The 25,247-nt window shown below is 39.4% G+C and overlaps 1 protein-coding gene and 1 long non-coding RNA gene across 6 annotated transcripts; both read left to right on the forward strand.

Moving 5' to 3' along the window:
• Nucleotides 1-1,368: 1,368 nt before the first annotated feature.
• MAK (male germ cell associated kinase) lies at nucleotides 1,369-24,919 on the forward strand. Of its 5 annotated transcripts, none has more exons than XM_015854607.3 (15): nucleotides 1,369-1,574; nucleotides 4,496-4,828; nucleotides 6,024-6,078; nucleotides 7,073-7,194; nucleotides 8,220-8,299; nucleotides 8,805-8,937; nucleotides 9,032-9,203; nucleotides 13,261-13,428; nucleotides 14,670-14,990; nucleotides 16,417-16,607; nucleotides 17,165-17,295; nucleotides 18,042-18,173; nucleotides 19,960-20,034; nucleotides 22,970-23,098; nucleotides 23,513-24,919. In XM_015854607.3, exons 2-15 carry the CDS (start codon nucleotides 4,728-4,730, stop codon nucleotides 23,662-23,664), a joined length of 1,962 nt encoding a protein of 653 aa, XP_015710093.2. In that variant the 5' UTR covers nucleotides 1,369-1,574; nucleotides 4,496-4,727; the 3' UTR covers nucleotides 23,665-24,919. The 5 variants fall into 5 exon arrangements, with proteins under 5 accessions (XP_015710093.2, XP_015710091.2, XP_015710095.2 ...); XM_015854605.3 differs by having other exon boundaries at nucleotides 1,369-1,420; XM_015854609.3 differs by lacking the exon at nucleotides 19,960-20,034 and having other exon boundaries at nucleotides 1,369-1,420.
• On the forward strand, nucleotides 20,983-21,678 carry LOC146761940 (uncharacterized). The gene is made up of 3 exons (XR_014942768.1): nucleotides 20,983-21,116; nucleotides 21,213-21,318; nucleotides 21,596-21,678. It is a non-coding gene; the product is annotated as an uncharacterized LOC146761940 (long non-coding RNA).
• Nucleotides 24,920-25,247: the final 328 nt, after the last annotated feature.

Consider the following 25,247-nt stretch of genomic DNA (forward strand, 5'->3'; position numbering starts at 1 on the left):
AAAATGCTACTTTTGGGGGTAGACTTACGTCTGATAAACACAACAGCTGTTAAAGCACAGCACAAAGATGTGGTAGCAATTAGCTCACTGTATCACCTGTGGCCCTCAAACAAATAAAAACTCTCTGAAGATTATTGCAGCCTCTCTTTGTGCTGCTGCTTTTCATCTACAAGTGTCTGGGACAATGTACCTGTCCAGATAAAAGAGCAGATGGATTCAATCTGGTGTTGTACATAGTCTTCTGCCCAAAATACAGCAATTTGAATGCGATGCTAGCTTCTATAACAAAAAGCTGAAATTGAGTGCCTCCTTGCTGGTTTATATAGCTGTGGAATTGACTTTAAAAGCCTGTTTCTTGAGTGAAGCAGCAGCCTTGAAGAAAGATGTGCTCCCTTCAGTCCTCAAGTAGCTTCTCCATTCACAGTGCCCCCTCAAGCACGATTTCCGGGCTGCCCGCATCCTGGTCTGCAGATGTCCTGGTCTAACAAATTCCTGCTGTCACAGTGTAGCTGTGGAGGGGAAGAATGTGCTTTCTGAACTCAGCCACCTGTGGCTCCAGCTTCACACCCACAACAAGGGCCCTGCTGAGGAAAGCACCAGCTGTCCCCAGGCTGAGGATGCCCTTTACATCAAAAAAAGCAGCCTTTTAATGGCAAGGCTTGAAAGCCTGGGTGTATAAAGGACCCCTTCCCAGAGACAAGAGGCTGCTCAACAACATTTTGAGTGCTTCTGTTGATCTCAGTGGATGTTCTCTACTGAGGCACCCATTGAGGCCTTTACCATCTCCACAGGCAGAGGTAACAGTGGGAAGACAAGAAGCAGAGCTCCTCTGGAGACACTAATGGTGCAGTGGGGCAGAATTCCTGAGTTTGCTTCTTGCTTTTTCCTGTGTGGGTTCTGGGGTTTCTTTCTGGATTTATAGGGTTTTCCTCTGTGTCTTTTTGGGGGGAAGCTATATAACACAACTGAGCAACTCCCATTCACAAAGCTAGACCACACAGCAGGACACTATGTGTGTCCAGGGGTACAGGAGGCCTTCTGAGGAGATGAGCTACACATTTTGGAAAGCTTGTGTCGTTAATGCTATTAGATACTAGGAAAAAAATCTCTATTCAGTGAGTGGTGAGGTGCTAGTACAGCTGAGGGTGGTGTTCAAGTCCAAGGTTGGATGGGGCCCTGAGCAACCTGAGCTGGTGGGGGCAGCCCTGCTCACAGCACAGGGTTGGAATTCTAAGCTCCCTTCCAACCCTACGCAGACATACTACAACCACAACCACTCTCGGGTTTTTAGCCACCACCACATGACCACAGGGGGACGGATTCCTCCGTAGGCCCGGCCCACTCGCTGCGTAGCCCCGGCAACGAGCTGAAGCGGCGGGGCGGCGGTTCGCGGTTGGTAGCGCGGGGCCGGAGCGCTGCGGTGAGCGGGGGGGATCGGGGCTTGGAGGGGGAGGTGGGGCTCAGTGGTGTGGGTTAGGAACGATGTTTCACACTGAGGTGTATATGGGATGTGTCCTGCCCCTCTGTGAGCCGGGCCCCGTTGTGAGCCGAGCTGCTGAGCTTCACACTGACAGGTTGGTGAAACGGGGTATGGCAGAAATGAGGGTAGTTTGCTGTTATTAATTCCATTTTAAACTGTAATGCGAGTAGTTAAAACCACTAGTGGTGTTGCTTAGAACTTAAAAATATGTAGCAGTTCAGATTTTGTAAGTTTATATAAATCAGTGGATGGTTTCATGTGTTTGTGTTTTGTCCTCTATTTGTCCCCTGCTTTCATCCTTCTGTAATCCTGCGTGAGGAGATTATAGGTAGCATGTCGTTAAGAGTATAAAGCCAGCTGTTGTTTGCAATAGGATTTCCCATCTGCTTGGTAGACAACTATTATGACATCTCTACAAAGTGTGCAGATGCTGATTGTAGCAAAATCTAGAGCATGGAAACATGGAATCATAGAACAGCTTAGAATGTTTGGGACCTTAAAGCCCACCCAGCCACACCCCCCTGCTGTGGGCAGGGCTGTCCCCACCAGCTCAGGCTGTCCAAGGCCCCATCCAACCTGGCCTCGAGCATCTCCATGGATGGGGCACCCACAGCTTCTCTGGGCAGCTGTGCCACTGCCTCACTGCCCTTTGAATGAGGAATTTCTGCCTAACATCTCACCTCGGTTTTCTCTTTTAGTTTAAAACCTTTCTCCTTTGTCCTATCACTGTCGGACTATTAGCGTGACTAAGTGAACTTGTTCATAAGAGTCATCAGTAGAACAGCCTGGCATGCATCCATATTGCGATGAATGTATGTGGTGTGTATTATGGTTCATAAATATTGATATCATGTATATGTTACGTTTGTTGAAGCAGAGAAGTGCCGGCATCCAAATCCTCCTACAGTTAACTTCACTTTGTGTTTTGTGTTTGTGTGCGCCTATGCGTAACATACAGGCACAGTATGTCATTGCTTTAGATACTGTAAAAATACGCATTGGAAGATCTTCATCAAGTTGTGTATGTAAATATAAAATGTCTGTGTGTTTGTGTATATATATATTCACACACACAACTTTAATGATCAATAAAGACCAACATATGACTAGCTAGTATATATCTTAGCTTGGCACAAACACTTATCTGCTTATTGCTGCAGCCAACAAATGGTCTTGTAGAAGAAATGATGTTCAAAGTATTAAAGATGAGAGCGCATTGAGGAACTTGAGGATGTAAGATATAAATATGAATTCTGAGAAAGTCAGTAGACAGGAAAAATATATATGAAAGTCCAATAAAAAATAGAATGATTTTCATTGTCTGTGACACAGGTCATCTTCTATGCTCCCTGCACTGGATAAGGACACTGAAAGAATTGAAGGGTCCTGTCTATAAGCACCTGACTTTGTGGCTAATTCCACTGCCAAAAGTTTGGGGGGTTTTGGCAATGGAGTGTCCTGTATGGCACTGGGCTTGCAGGCACCAGTTTGGTTTCTCTGAGAGTGAAAGGAAGGACTTTGGGGAAGAGCTATCAGGGGTCTTTGGCAGGGTTTTAATCTAGGTTCCTCTTCACACACCCCAGCAGATGGATCGGAAGGTAAGGACTATGGATCCCATAGCTGTAAGTCCCTCCTGCTGTAAGTGATGATCAGTTTCATGACCACCTGAATAACCTCACCTGGAGCACTGCATCCAGATGTGGAGACCTCAGGACAGAAGAGACGTAGACCTGTTGGAGTGTCCATGGGGAGGACACAAAAATGATCCAAGGGATGTAGCACCTCCCCTATGAGCACAGGCTGAGAAAGCTGAGACTATTCAGTCTGAGTGAGACGGCTCTGAAGTGACCTGATAGTGAGCTTTCAGTATCTGCAGTGGAAATGCTAAGTCGTGGCTTGGACCAGTTATTGAGCACCTCCTCAATTTTAAAGCAATTAGGTAATAAGTGAAATGATATAGCAGGAATAAAACTGAAAGGGTGATGCACCTAACCACTACTACATAAGATTAACTATAGTTATTAAGAAAAAGTACATCACCAGTAGCCCAAATGCTTTACCATGCAGTACTTTACTGGCTCTTAACCAGTGATTTTACTTTACTGTAGAAATGGGCTTTGGGGAGAATGGATAGAAACTGCTTTATATTCCTTGTTACCATACTGGTGGTTGTCTGGTGCAAAGATGATGGACTGGGATTGTCCACTAGGTCAATTATTGCTGGTATCATGACAGTTGGTGCAGGATTCCTCCATGGTAACATGATAACAGAAGCAACAGTGAAAGACAAGGTGTACCTTATGATGTCTCCAGGGATGCAGCATTTCAAAGTAATAACAGCTAGGAAACATCAGTGCTTTTTCCAATCAGATGTTTCTCTTACTGAGCAGATGCCTGCTCCAGCATGTGGGTTTCACACTCCTAAGGGGCCAGTTTTATTGTTGCTCTTTGCCAGACCCGTAAGTTTGTTACCTACTGAATTTGAGTGCCTTAATCTGTTTGGACAGCCTTACTTGTAGCTAATTCTGGCATGAGGATAAAGCTGTGTGGTGAATTTTGCATCTCTTGCTGAAGTAGGCTGACAGTTCATGCCAACTCACTTGAGTTATTCTGGATTTTGAAACAGCAGAGTCACAAGTTAGAGATAATGCTGGGGGTAGGATAACAGTAGATGGTTGATATTTAAGCATTTAGGTTACAGTAAATAAATGCTGCAGTCAGTAGTTGTAGAGGCAGGAAAATCTAACAAACTTACTGGATTTTGTAGGTCTAGGGAATTATAACAGCGATCTTGACTATCTGTTCCTTGCTTACTCTGACCCTAATCCTAGACTTGGCACCTTTAGTGGGCTGAAGGATTTAAAGGAACTAATCACACTGAGGTGTTCTATTTTAAAGAACACAAATAGATCTCAGGTTACTGTTACAAAGAAATTGTAGGGTGCCTTTTGCCTAAAAAAAACCCCATAAAATTACATATTTGCCTATTCACTTATGTTGTGGGTTTTTTTTCAGGATCTACCTGAGAATTACCATGCTCTTCTACCTCACAGTGGATCTCAAAACACATGCAATTCTAGAGGAGACTGGTGACCATCCTGCTGTGTTATGGGGAAACATCCAGCAACCTTAGAGAAATCTGCTTCCTGACAGCCTAAAAAAAATCAGAAGGCAAAATATCCTTTAAAAATACAGAAGAGACCCAGAATTTCATAAGCCTTTGTCTATTGCAGTTTAATAAGACAAAATGAACCGTTACACAATCATGAAGCAGCTGGGTGATGGCACCTATGGCAGTGTCTTGATGGGAAAGAGCAATGAATCAGGAGAGCTTGTGGCCATCAAACGGTATGTAATGTCTGCATAGAGTAAAGATACTTGGAAAAGCTGCAAGATTTTGATGTTATTGCTCTATACTGTCTATGTATAAGAGAAAAGAATGTTTCCCTTTTCCCTTTTTTGAAAGGATATTACTGCCCAGGCAGGTGGTGGAGTCTCCTTCTCTGGAGATATTCAAGACCCGCCTGGACACCTACCTGTGTGACGTGGTGTAGGGAACCTGATTTGGCAGGGGGATTGGACTCAATGATCTCTGGAGGTCCCTTCCAACCCCTACAGTTCTGTGATTCTGTGATAACAAAAGATATTTATTTAATCTACTTTCTTAACTGAGCTTGTGTCATACTTTCTTCTAGTACATCAGGAGATGCATTCATTTGTGTAACTTGCAGGCAAACGGTGCAGAGTTTTGTGGGAAGTGTTTTCCATTCTTGGTATCTCACGATGTAAAACTGTGTGATTTTTGCTATTGTTGCTGTTGTTTTCAAGTTGGGAGTTTAGGGGGGGGGGGGGGGGGATAGTTTTGAATGAAGATGAATGCTTCTTAATTGAAATATAAGTTTTAAATAGCTGCTCTGTAGCATCTAGAACTGTGGAGAAGTGCAGTAAGGAATGTGACATTCATAACCCAGTCCCAAAATCTGAGTAACACCTAATTATATTTTTACTGAAGGCTTCCAAGTAAATACAACAGTCTATATATAACAGTGTAATCACTTTTATGTACGGTTATTGCTTGAAATAATGACACTATATTTAATTATAATTTTAGGCAGTTAAGATGCTTTGCAGATTTCACAAATACAGTTTTCTTGTTCTCCTAGGATTTGTGATGTGGGCAAAAAGAAGCAGCTTTTCTTGTTTCAAAATCCATGTTTTATTTGCAGTGTCACTGTTGCTGTCCTCCTTATTAAGGGCACAATTCAAGTGATGCAACGGGATTGTATGTCCTTGATGCTTTAGAAATACTTGATAGTATAATTGTCTCCTGTTAACTACTCAACTAAGAATGTATGCAACAGTCACAAAGTAATTAAATTTCTAATAAATGTAAGAATTATGTTGCTGAAAGGTACTGTGGAACGTTTTAGATTTGGTTCAAGAAAGAGCTAGTGCTGTATTAAGAAAATAACACATCTGGATCTTGTTTTGTTCTAAAAGCATTCTCTGTTACTGAAAATACTTTCTTTGACTTCTATTTCAGAATGAAAAGGAAGTTCTATTCATGGGATGAGTGCATGAATTTGAGAGAAGTCAAGGTAAGATGGTGAACATACTACACTTGAAAATAAGTGCCTCGTTGGGTTTGCCTGAAGGAAAAGGGCATCTACGGTGCACAGGCACCAGTGCATCTCTCTCTATTCAGCCCTGGTGAGGCTGTATCTTGAGTACTGTGTTTGGTTTTGGGCCACTCATGACAAGATGCTGAGGCCCTGGAGCTTGCCCAGAGAAGGGCAACAAAGCTGTGAGGGGTCTGGAGCAGAAGTCTTATGGGGAGCAGCTGAGGGAGCTGGAATTGTTCAGCTCAGAGAAGGCTTAGGGGAGACCTTGTCACTCTCTACAATGACCTGAAGGGAGGTTGTGGCAAGGTAGGGATTGGCCTCTTCTGCCATGTGACTAGTGATAGGAACAGAGGGAGCAGCCTCAATTTGTGCCAGGGGATATTTAGGTTAGACATTAGGAAAAACTACTCTGAAAGAGTGGCCAAGTACTGGAATGGGCTTCCCAGGGAGGTGGTAGACTCAGGGAGACTCATAGTCCCTGGGGGTGCCTCAAGAAATGTTTATATGTTGTACTGAGTGATGTGGTTTAGTGTGCAGTGTTGGTGGTATGCTGGCTCTTGTAGGCCTTTTCTAACCTTGGTAATTCTATGATTCAAACAAAACAAAACAAAAATTGCTAGGCATTCTTACTCAGTTCTGTAAGCAAAAGCTGTTGGAGGTGCAGGATGGCCTTTTGTTCTAGACAGTTAAGTTCTTGTGTTATTCTTCACCTCAGCTACGATGTAATCCCTACAAATAGAATTTTGAGCCACTGTTAATATTTGCTGTTTTTATATTGGAATTAATTTAAAATGCTATTTTGATGCTCTTAGAGGTAACGGGAAAATTACAAGATAATTAGAGGCTACCTGACAGGCATGATTTGTTAATTCCTAACTAGTAAATTTTATGCAGTACAAATTCAGCTCAGATAAGGAGATAGATAGATAACTTGACAGTGACTGAAACCCTGTTTTTGTCTCTGTTACAGTCTCTGAAGAAGCTAAATCATGCCAATGTAATAAAATTGAAGGAAGTCATAAGAGAAAATGACCACCTTTACTTTGTGTTTGAATACATGAAGGAAAATCTCTATCAGTTGATGAAGGACAGGTATATCTTTCTCAGGGAACGAGTAGTGTGTGCTATCATCCTTTATGTATGTTTCTTATACTGTCTTGAAGGACATACTGGAATTTCTGTTTTAGGCTCTTCTTGCAGCCCCACTGATGTGAACAGGATCTGCTGCACCTGCTTACCTGAGGGTAAAATGCTGCATAGCTTAGTGTAACAGCGTTGCACATTGTAATACTTCTGGGAGTAAGACTTCATGAAGTTGTTGGTGTGACAACTTGCATGTCTTTAGTATTTATTGAGCCATAAGAGAAATTCCAGATACTTTTTTTCTTTATTAGCCTTCATTAACACGTGAAGGATTGGACCAATGCCACTCATTCTGCTTTTGGTAATGGATTTGGCTTGAGGTGGGGGTGATCATCTTCTCATGAACATGCATAAGAGTACAAGAAGATCATTATATGTACTATATGATGTGGCAGTCTTGGAGAAATAGCACAAAGCAGTGCTTTCATGGTGGACTTTAGATCAGGACTTGCTATTTTAATAACATTTTCCTTTGAATTCTTTTTGCCTTTGCTGTGCTTCCTTCAGGTTCTGTCATATACTTTTATCTCCTTGTGCACAAAGCCTTTAGATAGCTGTTAACAATATTAGTGTGATGTTAACTTACAGCTGGGAAGCATTGCTCTTGCTCAGGCTTCCATGAGAGTACCACTGGGTAGCACACATAGAGTGGTGGTATGCAGGGCAGTCTCATGCTTGCTCTAAAACAGTGTGTGCATGCATTTGGTCAAGCATATTACAGGGCAGCCAGATTAATCTGCAAGTAGACATCTCTCTGCTGAGAAGCCACTCTGTGGTAAAGATAATGAACAAAATTATGGCTTGGAAACAAGGGATATTTTTGACACATACTATGTGAGTTTAAGTATGTAAGACTTGACAAGTCTGTTTTAATCTGTTTGAAAAGTACTGTGAAAAATGAGGAAACGTGTGTTCTGTCTTACAGGAAAAATACTGTCTTATAATTTTGTGAAGTTATTAATCTTTCTTCACAGAAACAAGTTGTTCCCTGAGTCAGTCATCAGAAACATGATGTATCAGATATTGCAAGGGTTAGCTTTCATCCATAAACACGGTAGGTTTGATGCTACAGTTTGCCTGTATAATGCTTTCATAAGGAAAGAGAAATTGTACAGTAATAAAATTAATAAAAATATCTATTGAAGGCTCTTAATTATCTCTAGTAATAAAATGTCCAAGCTGTTTTGAGTATGGTGTGTTCTTAAACAACATCTGAAGTTACCTCTTTTGTAATCATATATGCTTTCTTTTTTAGAAACACTGATTATTCTTAGTTAAATGTTTACTACTTTCACCTTACCTTAGATGCTATATGAATAAACAAACTCAAGAAGCTCAAAGGCTGTATAGACATTTTAAATTTAATTAAAGAATATGTGACGTAATAATCACTGAAGGTTAAATGTGTGTGTTGGAAGTGGGACTGCCATTCATTTCTGGTGAATCAAAAATAAAACAACCCAAAAAACAATTCAGTATAAATGTTGGATGACTGTTGGACCTTGTTATTTAAGAAATGATTATACAATTTACCGTAATTTCTCTTTAATTTCTTGTAGGATTTTTTCATAGAGACATGAAGCCTGAAAACCTTCTTTGCATTGGTCCAGAACTTGTAAAAATAGCTGATTTTGGTTTGGCTAGAGAGCTGAGATCTCAACCACCTTATACAGATTATGTGTCCACCAGGTGGTAAGTATATGATGAAGTTAACATATTATCTTAACAAAATACCTTTCTCTGGTTACTGTTTTAATTTATCTATTACTTTTTCCCATCCTCATAGGTACCGTGCTCCTGAAGTTTTGCTGCGATCATCTGTTTACAGCTCGCCTATTGATATATGGGCAGTTGGCAGCATAATGGCTGAATTATACACACTAAGACCCCTTTTCCCAGGCACAAGTGAAGTAGATGAAATCTTCAAAATTTGCCAAGTATTGGGGACTCCAAAGAAGGTAAGACTTCTAAAACTCATGCAATAGTACTTTAAATAAATACATCAAATGATTATAGAATATTGAATGTTATTGCATTTCCAGAACATAGAATCATATTTACCTGGCAGGGGAAACATACATATACATTTGTTTTAGTAAATTCACTGGGAAGTTAAGTCTTCTCAGCTGTCTTTGTAGACATCTGCTAAGGCACAGAATACTGGACTTCTGTAGTGTATGAGCATCTGTTTTATATCCTACTATTACATGTAATCCTGTGCTACTCTATAATGAAAGCCAGATGAAGTTGTTCAGTTAACTAAAGGCACACACATCAGAAGAACTGGAGAAAAAGAAGAAATTTAATCTTAGGATTTCATGTTGCCACACCTGATTGGTTTTCCTTTCCCAAAACTCCAGTTTTTCTAGACTGGTGCCTAGAATTTAGAGCTTGTGGAAGTTACTCTGAATAAGTTGAATTGTGATATTTTCTTATGAGGAGTGGCTCAGGGAGCTGGGATTGTTTAGCCTGGAGAAGAGGAGGCTCAGGAGAGACCTCATTGCACTTTACAACATCCTGAAGGGAGGTTGTGATGAGGAGGGGCTTGGCCTCTTCTGCTAGGCAACAAACAGGACCCAAAGAAATGGCGACAAGTTGTATCAGATGAGGTTTAGACTGGACATAAGAAGGATTTTTTTTTTTCTCAGAGAGTGGTCAGGTGCTGGAATGGCTGCCCATGGAGGTGGTGGAGTCGCCATCCCTGGCAGTGTTCAAGAAGTGTCTGGACAAGGAGCTAGGAGATATGGTTTAGTGGTTTTCTGTAGGTATGGTAAAGGGAGGACGGTTGGACTAGATGATCTTGTAGGTCCTTTCCAACCTTGTGATTCTATGATTCTGTGATTCTACTTTTTAAGCATAGAAGAAATAACTTGATCTCAAACACAAATCCATCATATAGAATCCTTAATGACAAAAAGTAATGAAGGAAAATGGTTTCCCAAGATATTTGGCCCTTTCAGAAAATAATTAAGACCTACAAGGGAGGTTTGTGTAGTGCGTGTAAAAATGTGTGCGGTTATGTTTACTTCAGTTAAAGTTCTTGGGAAAAGGGTGTATGAACATAAGAATTTGTTTTGCGTAACAAATACTTCCTGCAAGGTGTGGTGTTTGTTTATTTTTTAATACAAACTAAATATGCTTAATCCTTGAATTACAAGTGTTATGAGTTGTACTGAATGAAGACATGAACTAATCAGAATGCAGCAGCTAAAATGCGCAGAGACATACAGAAACACAGATCAAAAAGCTGAAAAGATGAATTGTTGAGTTTGCAGAAGTTGTTAAAGAGTGTTCAAAAGAGAATGAATTCCTAAGAAGTACTTAAAACACATTCAAACCAGGAATGTGAGAAAATAAACACAGTAGCTTGACAAAAGTCAAAGAACGTAATGGCAGAAAGCAAAGTAGGATGATGAAAAAGGGAGTGTGTAAGCAGGGATAGACTTATGCCAAGCCTTGAAACTGAGGTATCTAATGAAGCAGTGAGATGTTAGAATCAATTGGAATAAAAGAGAGGAAATAAACTCACCTTCCAAATATTGAATCAATTGGAGAAAAATAAAATAGGCAATATAATAAAAATATGTTTGGGGAAGAACACTGAGGTGACTAAGGTAAGAGATGACAGATGCAGTATGGGCAGTTTGTTCACGGGTATAAATAAATACCTGTGAAATTGCTGACTGGACTGAGTCTCTAGACTTGGAAAACCATTGGTGTTGTGCCAATATAAAACAAAGTGTAAGTCTCATACAGTAGAGGAGCTGTGGTCAATAGAGAATTGAGGAACAGAAAACTTAAAACTAAAGTAGAGTAAGTTTAGCTAGGAGCTTAAAGTGGGAAAACATCTAAGAGAACATACTGAGAAACAGGTGCAAGATCATGACAGAGCAGAGTATGAAAGGTCAAAGGTGGAGCTATATATGATATATATATGTATGTATGTATGCACATAACTGGTGGCAGTGAAAACTGAGTCTAGATGAGCAGGTGAAAACTGTTATGTGTAAAACAGTGCTTTCTATAACCACGCATCAGAAATACTGTGCAATATGTAGCAGTATTTTAAGAATTGAGTTTTCAAACCCAGATGTTAATTATTTCTTGATCGGCTTGCAAGTCAAGGATAATAAGAATGTTTTGAGGCTCATTAAATTATTATCTAAGAAAGAGAACAACACTTAAGTTTCTAGAACATTTTCAGTGCATAGCACAAGTACTTGGCATGCAAACAGATCAGAGGGAGAATTTAACAGTGTGTAGCAGAGCTCTGTTTAGGTCACTGGTGTGATTCTGTAGCTTTATTAGTAGTTGAAAAGAAGCATATGGCTGGTTGCTTGAGAAAGGAGGGAACAACACTGCCTGAATATTTCAGAACATTGTAGCCTCTTGTAAAGACCCAAGGGGTTACAGACACTGAAAGTCAACCCTCTAAGATCAGAAAGCTGTAATTAGTTGCTTTGTGCATCTGTGGACTTATTTATTCCATTAGCTTGCCATAAGGAATGACAAGAGTTATGCCCAGAAGCTGTCTTTGTTCCAAACTGACTTTCCTTTTAGTGGTTTAAGTCTGTAATACCATGCTAATAACTTAAGTTGATTGATTTGGTTGCTTTCGGTTTTTGTTTAACAACTTTTAGTAATGACAGGCCACTACTTTGCTCTATTTTCATAACCATTTTATAAAATTATTATAGATACAGTTCAGTTATCCAATTCAAGTATTGGCTGTGCTTTGAGAATATGCCTGTTTAATGAAAAGGTCAATGATGACCTGAAAAGGAGAGATTTATGAAGTACCATTTGGCCAATGGCATCTTGGCTTGTATCAGGAATAGTGTGCTGAGCAGGACTAGGGAAGCAATCCTGCCCCTGTACTTGGTATTGGTGAGGCTTCATCTTGAGTACTGGGTTCAGTTTTGGGCACTTCAGTACAGAAAGGACATAGAGGTGCTGGAGCAGGTCCAAAGAAGGGCAACAAGGCTTGTGAAGGGCTTGGAAAATATGCCGTACAAGGAGAGACTGAGGGAACTGGGGTTGTTTAGTCTGTGGAAAAGGAGGCTGAGGGGAGACCTTATTGCTCTCTTCCAACATCTGAAAGGTGACTGCAGTGAGAGCAGAGCTAGTCTCTTCTCACTGGTGACAGGTGACAGGACAAGGGGAAATGGCCTCAAGTTGCACCAGGATAAGTTCAGGTTGGATATCAGGAAAAGCTTATTTACAGAAAGGGCTGTTGAGCACTGGAATGGGCTTCCCAGGGAGGTGGTTGAGTCAATCGATGATCTCTTGAGATCCTTTCCAGTCCTAGGATTCTGTATTCAAAAAATGCAATTATCAAGCAACAGGTCTTCGTGAAAGTTAAACACTCTCACACAAAAACCCACTAATTTTTCATCTTATGGTTATAATTTTCCAATTCCAGTAATGTTTGGTTATAATTAACTCACTAAGTGTCTTAATGGTGGAATCAATGATAGATCGAGTTGTTACACATCAGTTCAAATCATGGTGGCACAAACATGGTAGGGTGGTGTAATGCAAAAGAGCCAGTGCTTCTGCATAAGTTTTACTGATCCCAAAGAAAATACACAGGTGCAAGTTAATACTCATCAGTTTAGTAGGGAGGCATTTGTGTTAATTTGTGTAGAAAGGCCTCAACTCTGGTATTCCCATATAGGAAGTACACAGAAATGAACTGTTCAAGCTTATTTCTGTAATATATGGGATGTGCCCTTGATACCTACTGCAATCTCTTCACCTTCAGGGAGTACATCCAAGGGTTGTACGCACAAAGACAGCTCCCCCTTAACCTACGGGAGAGCTCAAGAAGGATGGCCACTTGAGACTGATGCTGAATTGACTGGTGCCATAGCGATTGCAATGAAATGCTTGTTTTTCACTGTATGAGATGGGACTACACAGACCAAGCATGACTCAAGCTACAGAACATACAACTTGATGTAATACCTCAAACACACAGAGTTTTTTCTTAAACTTGTTTTTTTTTTTAAACAGAGTGACTGGCCAGAAGGATACCTCCTCTCCTCAGCCATGAATTTCCGTTTCCCACAGTGTGTCCCTATAAGTTTAAAAACTCTCATCCCAAATGCAAGCAGTGAAGCCATACAGCTTATGAGTGATATGCTGAACTGGAATCCAAAGAAGAGACCTACGGCAAGTCAGGTCTGAGCATCTGGATTATTAAGGATAAGACTGTATTATCTTGTGTTGGCAAAAATGGATAGTGACAGAAATAGAACTTGATGGTCATAATTCTGAAGGCCAGAGTATGCTTTTGAACACTTCAGTGGGAGATACTGAAAGCAAGGCTTTGTTATTGTAAAGCTGCGGATGGAATGCAGTAGGGAGAGTGCAGGATAATTCTTTTTTTTTTTCTCTAGGAAATGGGCCATACAATGTACTGAGTGATAAGGGAAGAACTTTGATAAGAACATATCAGTAGGTCGCTAAGGTCATGGTTTTTTTTTCTAGGTTAATTTTAGAAAATCAGGTATTTCAAAGATATACACGTCCTGCTTCTTTTTTTCTTGAGAATGTAGACCTAACAGAATTCTACTTAGAAGGTATGAGAGGAGAGTGCAGTTGGGAAACAAAAGGAAGGTAATGGGTTTATCATTGGTGGACATAACGAAAGTGATTCAGAAGTGGTTAAGCAGGTGGTGCAAAGCAGAGCAACCATGTCTGTCTACTTTATAAAGCATATATATTGTTACAGTCACTGAGATCAAACTGTTGCGTGGTGCTATACATCTCTATGCAGAATGCTATGTGACAACAAGTAACCAGGTTCTGCCTGAGTGAGCTGGCAAGGAAGCAGCTGCAGCAGTTGTGCAATCCTTAACCAAAAGGGAAAGTTTAATGCATGTTCATAGAAGAGGGTACAAAGGCAGTGATTTTTCAAGAACAGCTGAGGCAAAAACTTGCTTTGAGAACTAGCAAAGAGTAGGCATTGACCCAGGAGTGGTAGCAAGAACTTGTTCCACAGGAACAGGAAGAACTGTTGTATTTGCCAGGTATGTAAGATAGTTAGCAGGGAAGCATGCAATAAAGAACCAAGAATTATTTACTATAGTTGAAACAACCTGTTTTTAAGTTGTAATTTGTTACTGTGTGAACATGAAATGGAGTTAAATGTAAAATGCACATAAAAACACAGACTTCACCAAACATAGAAGGGAAGAAAAAGGCTTCTATAACATGTACAGGTGGATCTATCTTACTAAATTATATGGTGGAGAGAGCTGAGAGGTGGCTAGATACATTTACACGCAAACTTCTTCTGCATCTGTCTTTCTTTACTATGATAGAGATTACTCAAATGCTTCAGGAACATGCTCATATCCTCAAAGAAGTTGCCAAAGTCAACTTTTTGAAGTACAGTTGGTATGTTATTTCTTCTCTAGGCACTGAAGTACCCATACTTTCAAGTTGGCCAAGTTTTAGGACCTCCTCCACAATATTTGGAGAAGCAGACTCCTATTAAACCAGTGCAGCCAACAGAACCAAAGCCAACTTTACCCAAACTGGAAGCTGTATCCAAGCCAGAACCTTTGTCTTCACCTGATGAACCTGACAAAACACAGCCACAGTCCCTGTCAAAGGCCAACCACCAGCCTCTCCAGCAAATTCAGTTGCCTCAGAATACAGCTAACCAGCAAATACCAAAACAGCAGCAGCCACAGGCACAGCCATTTTTTCCAGCTATCAGTAAAGACTCATCCATGGTAAGTTGTCTGTTGGGGTAGTTTACCCTGGTTTTGTGAAACTTACATATCAGGCTGATTCAATGGCAGTGCTTGTGATTCTCAGAGAGGTCTCGAGGTGTTCATCAGAGATTTTGGATGAAATCTTACTCCTCTTGTACTTTGGCCTTGGCAATAATTGTTCATAAATGTGCATACTGCCCAAAAGCAATGACATGAATAAGGCATGATTGTGAAGCTAGGAATATCTGTCTCTGGGGAGATAGACATTATTGCATTTTGGAGTTGAATATCTGATTGTCACTCAATACATTCCTCCAGAAAATTTGCAGGTAATGTATTTATGATAACTGAACATGGAGTCACAAATACATATTACTGATTTTAAAGCAATTTTGAAACCAATTCTCAATTTCCTTCATCAAAATGGAAAGCAAGACTGGATATTTTTTCTCTGTTCACAGGACTGTGTTTAGCCAATGTACCAAAACACTTAAGAATTATTTGTCTTAACTGGAGTTAGCACTGCACTGTGCCCTTTCCTTGCTCTGGTTTCATCTGTAAGAGCATTAGCAGCGCACTGTGGTGGCTGCTGAATGATGGGCAAATGCTTGGGACTTGGCCAGGCTGCTCAGCAGGGAAGAGCTACCACTGTGATGGCATGGGGTTGGCGTAGATGCACTGTGAGCTGTGCTGGGCCATGGGTTGGACATACCTGGGTTCCTTGTAACAACAATCTATCTTCTTTTATAATAACTTCTACTAATGCATTGTTGCGGTAATGTGGTTATAAAAACAATCATTCACTACGCTTTGAGAAACAATTTGCAAAAACATTGGTTAGTATACACCAAAAAAAAGGTAAGAACTTTCAATGCCTAGAGCAGGAAAATACCTGAGCAAGCTACCTTTAGTCATTTGTTTCCTTGATTACCACCTGTTGGCTACCAGTGAATAGATGCAAACTGAGCACTACTTTTAATCACAGGGACCTTGCAATTCCTAACTCATAAGAATCTTAAAAGTAAGATTTTTAGCTTCTGACAATTACTGTTCCACTGGCAAATTCAGCAAGATACCAGAAACAGAGGCTGAGTGCTGAACTGGGCCTGTAAGCAGAATGTTAACTGAATACATCAGCTAGATTTGAGCCATCTGAAGCTGGCAGTCCAAAAGGGCTGCGCTCAAAATACCTACCAACTTTGTTATATATTTTGTACTTAAAATCATTAAGGTTATGACCAAAAAAAGGCACAACGCAATGGCTTATATATATATTGAAGTATATATATATATATATCCTTCAATGTTCTTAAGTGGTAGTAGTGAACTACATGTAAAATATCAAGTTTTAGAATTTAATCTTTCTTAGAATTTAAACTTTTAATTAAAGTTGTATTTTTTATCTTTTTTTTAAAATTATTATTTATTTTTGTATTTGAACTAGAAACAAGCGGCTAGTGGCCCCCAGAATGGCACAGTGGGTCCTAAAAGTTGCAGGAGACGATGGGGTCAGACTTTGATAAAGGCTGTGGACAGCTGGGATGAATTGGATGATGCTGAATTTGGAATGTCATGCTCAAAGAAACCTAGCATTGCACTGTTAAAAGAAAAGAAAAACAAGGAATGTCATTTTAGGTAAGTCCTGTAATTCTAAAATCACTTGTTAACAAAGGTTTTTGAATACACAGTGGCCAGTAGATTTATAGATTGGTTAAAACAGATCTGCTAAAATTTAACTCACAGAAACTCTGCAATAGTGCAAAGGGCTTTGCGAACAGGCCAGCTTTGAGTGCGGTATTGATGTAGCACCAGTAACATCTGTACATTCTAACTATAACATAGGTGTCTATCTTGTTTTTAAGAAACAGTGATTTACTGAAGTAGTACTTGATTTCCTGTGTCAGTGAGGCTAGGGAAAGTTCTGCCACAGTTACTTAGTTGCCTTTAATTCAACATATTATATACACATCTTTTTTTTCTTCCTCCCCCCCCTCCTCCCCTTCCCTTTCATATTCTCATGTAAAACTCATGATGTATGAGATTTAGCTGTTGCTTTCTGTGGAAATAAAGTCTACTGATGAAAGCAGGATAAGAAAAGAGCGCTGCATCCTTAAGCCAGCCTCAGCTCTTGGCATTCTAAGGTGGACTTGTTGGTTACACAGCCTGAACATTTTGATTTATTTCTTTTTCAGTGTGCCAGAACCAAAAGCTTCTCATTGTATCCAGCCAGGAGTGGAAAATAAAGTTCTGATGAGAAATGATTCTGGAAGAACCAATACATCAGCAAAACAGTACTATCTAAAACAATCAAGATATCTGCCAGGTAAGGGGAAAAGTCAACATGTCATGGAAAATGCAAACAGCCGACTATCTATATACAGTACATTTAAACTTCAGATCTCACACTGGATAATTCTCTTTAGCACAGCGATAACTTCTAAGTACGAAATCACTTCTTCAGCACTTAATAGGATGCCCTAAGACTCAACAGTTTGTCCAAAAGAGGGGACAAAAGCTTTCCTATTTAAAGATAACAAATAGGAAGTTAATCTACATACCTTACATTTTTATGCATGCTCATAATACTTCTGTTTTTATTAAGTTTCAATGAGAATGGCATAGTAGTTTAAAAAATATTTCGCACTTAAGAGAATAATAGTTCCAAGAAGCATATTTGTTATTTATCGGAATTAATATAGTTAATTAATAGTTACCACTAGATATATAAGCTGCTTTCATGCTGTGTAATCCCATTAACTCACTAATGCTCATAACATGCTGAAGTAATGAGAACTTTTGTCCTCCTGAAGAAATAGTTTATTTTTAGCCTTGAGAACCTTTATTTTCAATCAGTTTCTTTCATTTCTGCTGTCTGAGAGCGATAAATATCAGGTTATGATTTTATAGACACCAAGTAGATGCAGTAAAACTACTTGAGAAGTTCTCTTGAATGCATAAAAACAACAGTTCTCAACTGAAAGTTAGATACATTAATTTGAGAAATATAACCTAATCAATGGATATCGTTCTTTGGAAATTAATAACATTTGCCATAATTTGTTTTCTAAGGCGTAAATCCTAAGACCGTCTCCTTAGTAGCAGTCAATAAAGAAGGATCTCATGGAAACTGGAACAACCAGCTGTTTTCCAAGCCATTGGCACACATTGGAGAAGGATTGCCTTTCAACAGAAATAATACAGGTAGAAGCCTAATAAAAGCTGTCACCTTGTTTTTCATCATACTTTAATTAAGACAATAAAGTTTAACTTTTATTGTCAGCTTTAGCTTATAGGAAAACTTTATTTTTCTTCATTTAAATACAGACTCAAAATAACATTTTCTTAGATAAGCTATGTATTTTGCCTTCAGAGCATAAAGAAAGTACAGTTTAGCTCTTAGAATAAAGTTCTGTCAAGATAAATTTTGTCTGCAATCCTCTTAAACTTATTATCTTACTATGATTATTTAAGCAAATAGCTTAATCTCACTACTGCCTGGTCAGTGTGATGCGGAACACTGTAAAACAGCAGTCTCACATATGAAAACAAACAAGGTGTTGGGTGCTAAGCCCATGTGATCAAAATACTACCTAATGTATTTAGCAGATGAGAAGTCCCCTTACTGCAAGTCCCTTGCAGAAAGTAAGGTGCTTTTTATACTACCTTTTGTGGAAAATGCTGTTATCAGCATTCTATAGAGTGAAGGCTAAAGCTTAAACAAGTTAAATGGCTTATCTAAGATTTCACTACGGAAAGCATAGGACTTGAGACTAAAATCTACCTTCTGACCACTGCTGGTCCCATCACCCTCTGATAGGAGATCACCCTAACAGCTTTGAAGCCAGCATGAGTCACTCCCAACATTGATGCTAATGACCATCTGTAACAGAAATGCTAAGTCAGGGCCTGAAGCAGTGATTGAGCACCTGGTGGGAAGGCAGGGCCAACCCAGGGGAGCTCAGGTGCAAGCAATGAGCTTGACCAGAAGGGGTGGAGCCAGGATCCACGCCTTCCCAAACCTCATTTAAAGATTAGCAACGGAGGTGAGGGTATCTCATTGGAGATCTCTGCCTACCTGAGTTTTTGTAAGGGTAAGCAGCTTTTTTTCCTTTGTTTCTGTATTCATGGCTGCTGTATCTGGTCTTATCCTTTTTTTGCTTTAGATTAGGACTGTGCCACCCTGCTACTGTTGCTGTACTTTCCATCACATTATAACATTACACTGCCTGACTTAATATGTTTGTACAAGATCTTTAGAAGGCTTGTTTACTTGCAGCTGCTGCATGCCTTTTTAACAGAACTTTAGTAGCCATCCAGTAGTGTTATCAAAACATTATTATCCTTTTGGAAGTCAGGTGAAGTGTAAGTTGTTCATCCAAAATGATGGAGAGGATTTAAGAAATGGAAAGGTAACAGGATCCGCTGGAGTGATGCAATAGGACAGAGTGATAGTTGGACCACAGATCAGAGAAATATAGTGCATGTGTGATGTGTGTAGTCCTTTTTCATACTGACAGGATTGAAAGCTGACACTGTGCTGCTTGGTGTTTAAATAACTACGTTTAGTTTCTTCAGGTGCTTTTATTTTTTCCATACCCACAATGCTGCTCTGGGGTGGAATAAGAACAGATAGTTACAAATGCTTTATTTGTAAGGAATGGTAAAGCTATGATCCATTGACGTAGCAAGTACACCTGAATGCTTAAACTTGTGATTTAGGCTTTTGTGACTTAATGTGACTGCGTTGTTGGTGAACTAGTTACTTTTTTTAGCTACTTTCTAATGAACCAAAATGTAGTTTAAGTAACACTTCCTGCTTGTAAAAACAAAGGAGTATGAGATTATAATTACTTCAGTGTCAGCTATTCTTTCTTGATCTGCATTTCCTCATTTCTTTGGTATCACCTAACCAGATTCTTCATCTGCTTTCTCTATATAAAATTCTGTCTTTCCATCTTTTTCTCTCTCTCGTTCTCCTTATCTACAGAAGAGAACTTAATTACACCCATTGAAAAACTATCATGCAAAGAAAGATTGAATGAAAAATTAGAGGATCCAAAAGGTAATTTATAGCCATTATAACCTGGCTCTTTGCACATTTCATATTTGTTTTGCATTGTTTCCAAAAAAATACATCTATGGTGAGGATTCCAAAAAGATCGTATTCTTTGTTTTCAGTTGTAATGTGTTTTGTCAAACTTTGCTTTCTTTGTTGTGCCTGCTTTTAGTCAAAGCAGGGTCCACTCACCTATCAGTTAAGCTGTAGCAACTCCTCCAGCAGCAGGGAAACAACAGAGGTCTATCTCAGTTACCACAGTGTAACACAGTGTGAAAAACAGCTTCCACCTTGAATTTTATTCTTTGGAGTAGTCACCTGGATGAACTCAAGTAAAAGTTATCCACGTAAGTAAGGTCTATTTGTTTCACGTCTGAATCTGCATCTAAATGGTGTTATGCTGGAGGAGGGCAAGTCATTTCCCATTACATGTAGATTAACCCATTCAGGCTAACCTGAATTGTGTCAGTACACTCTTTGAAATCTGAGAGAATGAAGTGATTACATGTATACTTTCAAGTTCCTTTTAAATGACATCTGAATGTTCCATGAAGTGACTCCGCAACTCTTCTTCTGGAGAAGAACTGATCCTAAAGGAGAAACACGTGTATCTCTGAAGGACTGCTCACTCATAGTATTGTTTGCCACTTGCACCACCGACTGCATTCTCATTCTTTGCTAATTACACTGAGTTTACAGTACTGTGATTGCAGAGATTTAGGTCATTAACCTCAGTGTAAACAGGTGAAAACTCAGGTTTCCAGGCAGTTGTGTTTAGATATAAACACACTCCTCACTACAAGCATTGTAAAGCTGGAATGCTTCACCTATCCCTCCATTTCTGGCAGCTGAGGTGTGTACTGTATCCCTTTGCAACTACTTGTAGTTTGTTCTCAACTTACTGCCCAGCTTGAACGCTTCAATGGCTTCATCCCTTGAGAAGAGTCAGGCATGCACTGAGGTATGCTGCCCAGGCCATGCTTAAGCTTGCTGGCCCTGTGTTTGTGTACACATCTGCTGCTGGACCTCCTTGATGCCTGATGGACTTCTACAGCAAGAACTTCTGTTCTGCATAGCAGTTGCCAGAGGTAAGGAACAACCTACCGTGTACTTCTCAATGTGTGTTTCTTAAACATTAGCAGTCATAATTTTGCACTGAATTTCCTATTGTTCTTCTATCCAAGGAAAAGACAGTTCCTTCAGACCTCTCAGTTTCACCCAGACTGTTCCTCTGGCTGTGCTTATCCATTTTCTGCTGAAAAGCTCATGAATAACATCAAAAATGAAGAGGTAAGAGGAAGAGAAAAATGGTTGAGAAATTTTTAACAGGTATTTTTGCAGAGCTGTAGATAAGAAACAGGCAGAATAAGTCGTTTTGAGGTTACATTTAGGCCTGCCATGTTCTTACTTCTAGGCCTCAGAATGTTAAGATATCCTCTGACAGATCAGAATTATACCTTGTGAAGTGTTCCTAGTGAAAAGATTAGGAAGTAGGGACAAATAAATGCATGCATTTGTATGCAGACAAGGGAATGTAACGCTAAAACTGTTGCTTTTTGTTTTTCAGGCAAATCTGTGAAAAAGAAGAACTTGTGACTCTAAGGATGTTATTATTTGAGTACTTTATTAAAGCTTTATTTTTCATCAGGACTTGTGTGTCATCCTTTACTCCACTGGAGACTGGCATCAGCTGTAGAAAGGGAAGCCACCTGGAGTCTCAGTTGTTGACAGGACTTTGGGGATATGGGTAAATCTTCAGCTGAATGCTTACTCTTAGTTCCCAAAGAGGAGGTATGTGATGACCCAACACAGCTTGTAACAAGCTTAGCATACATTTGTGGTTTGTAGATAACCAATTCTGTATCTTATGAATCCACTGCACTAGTTCTGACATTAGCACTGACGACTGAAGGTGTTAGTGTGAGGAATACTTTGGGATTGCAATGGGGCTGGTGATTTGGAAAAAGAACAAACTCTGTCAAATCACACACTGTATATTTTACTAACTACTGTTGGAACCATCCTGAAGGTTAAGATGATTCAAGTGTTCATAAGTGGTAAAGGTCAAACTATCAGGTATGGCTGTAGTTCACAAAAATTTAACGTTACTTGATATTGAAGCAAAATAAAGGCCTTCTCTTCAAATGTTGTGCCATCACACAGGTTTTTAAGACTGTCTGTGCAATGACAAGTACGGAGAAGATAAATAGGAAATCTTCTTGGAGCAGTCTCTTAATTGTTTCCACACCACTGTACAGTAATTTCAGTAACAGTTCTGTGTGTAAATACAACGTTTCTCAGCTTCCAAATGACAGAATGTAAAAGATGATTATGTCAATATTCCCAAGGCAACACTGCCTTAAAGAAAGTTGGGGTAAAAGCCAAGCAAAACAAAATATCAGGCTTCAAAAGAGGGGAACCAGATCTTTTGTAGCAGGCCTTTAACCAGGGAACTGGCTAAGTCAGCTTCTAGTAGTGTACCACCACTTAACACAAGAGGAGTTTTGGTTCCATTTTAGATCTAAGTCAAATATGTTGAGCACAAGAGCATGTTGACTTTATGTAAGTGCTTAAACCTGTTTCCAGTAAATAAAAGGTAAGACCCTGTGTTGTTCTAAAACTCAATGTAAACTCTTGATATGCAATGTAACTTTAATGGAAGTAATAATGAACTGTCATACCACTCTATCTTCATCCCTGCTGCGCTATAGGAGTGGATGTACTGGAGTATACATACTTGTAGAGTTTGTTAGGTCTTTGAAAAGGTCCAATTAAGATGCAAGTGAAAGGATATCTACTTCTTACCCCCAGACAAGCACTGAGGCAGAACAATACTCATTAGTCATGTGATCATTCAACTATGTTTTGAAATTACTACCAAAAAAAATGCAGATTTTATGAATGCAACTAAAAATATTACAGGAGGTTTTAATATCAACAGGAAATTCTGACTTTGTGGGAGGTGCTGCTTACAACCCATCAGGAGGATACATCCCTTCCTTTCATAAGAAAGAAGTTGGATCAGCTGGACAACGGATACAACTAGCTCCTATTGGTCCATCTGTATCTGGTAAGATACATCTTAGCATACACATGTAAGTTTTTCTCAACACTAGGATGGAAAGTAGATATGTTCAGGTTTAAGCAACATCAACATCAGAATTAAATGGGTTTAGAGGCATTTTCTTGACAGAGACTTCCTTGTAGCATGTGGCAGTCCTGAGTCTTTAAGTATAATGCTATTTAATGTGATTGAATGATGTTGAACCATGCCTATAGTGGTCTAAGAAACTTCAAAAAAGGTAAATACCTCCCCCTTAGGTGACTCAGTAAATTCACAAATGATGTTACAGACATAGCACATGCACTGTATTAAAATGAATTGCTCTGTTCTTTACTAGCCCTATTGGGTTGCTCTGCACCTTTGGTAGTATTATTTTAACTACTGTAGTTACCATTAATTCTAAGTTCTTGTTCCTTTCAGATTATTCCTGGAAAACCAAAGCTGCTCGTGCTCAGTTAGCAGGTCCTACTTACAATTCAGCAAAAAACATGAATATTTTAACTCACGCACCAACAGTTCAGCCAGTACATGGAAGAACAGACTGGATGGCTAAATATGGAGGACACAGATAGAAAATGCCATCCTGTGTAGGTATTGTGTGAGCTTTGTTCAGTTCTCCTGCACGAGAAGCCTGAAATGCCTCTTTGCTCTACTCATTCCTAAGACTTTGCAATAGTAAAGGTAAGAACAACCAGCCAACCTTGTGTTCTACTACCTATGAACAAAAAATGAAGTCACGTTAACATTTAAAATATTGGCTATGAAGTGGGATTTCATAAAGTATTGTACAACACATCTTGCCAAATGTATTTAAAAGTAATGAGAAGCAGATTTCACCTGACATTTTTCTATAGAGGACTTCCTATCAACATACTCTTAGAAAACAACTGCTATAGTTCTTTGCCCTATGCAAAGTCCACCATTGACATAAGCTGCTTTCATGTATGCAAACAGCTTGAACTGGGGCTAAAGCACAGCAGCACCGGGCTCCCAGCTGATACACTGGTTCCTTCCTGGAAACATGACAGTGAAAGCACAGTCTGGGCTTTGTGAAGAACACCAGCATCCTACAAAGATTTCAGAATTCACTTGTACCTAAAGAGTTGCTCAGGGTCTGTAGTGTATAAATGCAATGAGAACTCCTCTGTAGCAGGACATCAACACTATGCTAACAAACTGCACATTGAAGATCTGAAAGTGTGTGGCAGTAGCAACACTGGAAAGCAGCTAAGCAAGAATTGAATGCTGCAGTTACCTCACCAAGCTGTAGTGAAGCTTAAACCGAGGCTCTACTGTTAGAATTATCTTATGTCCATTTTCAGTTGATCTCCAGGGATTCACATTTCCCTTGCCAGAGGTGTATCACAGCAATGTCTTAAGGAATCCAAATATCTGCAGTCTCATCAGCTGTTCTAATGGTGAATTAGCCAAAAAAGGCATAAGCAGTTGGTAAGCATCTTACTGGGTGATGACACTACTAAGCTACAGGCTTCTCTGCAACTTAAAGAGGTCACATGAATTATATGAGGGAGGAAATAAAGCTGCTTTTCAAAGAGGTTACTTTCTGCTTTGGATCTTGAAGGCCAGCTTAAGTACCCAACAACACACACAAGCTTTAATAATGCAATACCTCAATGTTTATATGCTTGTTTCATATTTTTCCTTGATACCTATGCTAAGTTTTAGAGTAATATCTTGCAAAGGATTTCCCAATGTACAATAAATATATTTTTTTTATGTTGATCTAGGCTACTTCTGTTCACAGCTGGGTTTAGAATAGATGTTTTGGACTTAGTAGTATTAAATCTGACATTTTAAAATACAAAACGAGTACGTTCTTTAAAGGTGTGAAGCTAGTAGTTATTACTTTAGGCACTGTAAAAAGAGAAGTAGTTGTAAGATTGTTTTAACTGAATATAAAATTTTTAGTTCCTGTTGTTGACCTGATGTGCCACAATACTTGGGCTACATTGCTTATTAGAAAACAGTTTAAACTGAAGCAGTAGCATTACTTTAATACTAGAGGTGATTTATAGAGATCTGGTTAGTAACACACTAGAAAATTGAGTTCAATTACTATTGGTTTTGTCTCAGGTACCTGTCACTCTACTAGTACTAAGAGATACTTATATGCCACTTAAGCATATCTGTAACT

Source organism: Coturnix japonica, chromosome 2, assembly GCF_054131305.1.
Source record: "Coturnix japonica strain WE chromosome 2, WE-NBRP24, whole genome shotgun sequence".
Lineage (NCBI taxonomy): Eukaryota > Metazoa > Chordata > Aves > Galliformes > Phasianidae > Coturnix > Coturnix japonica.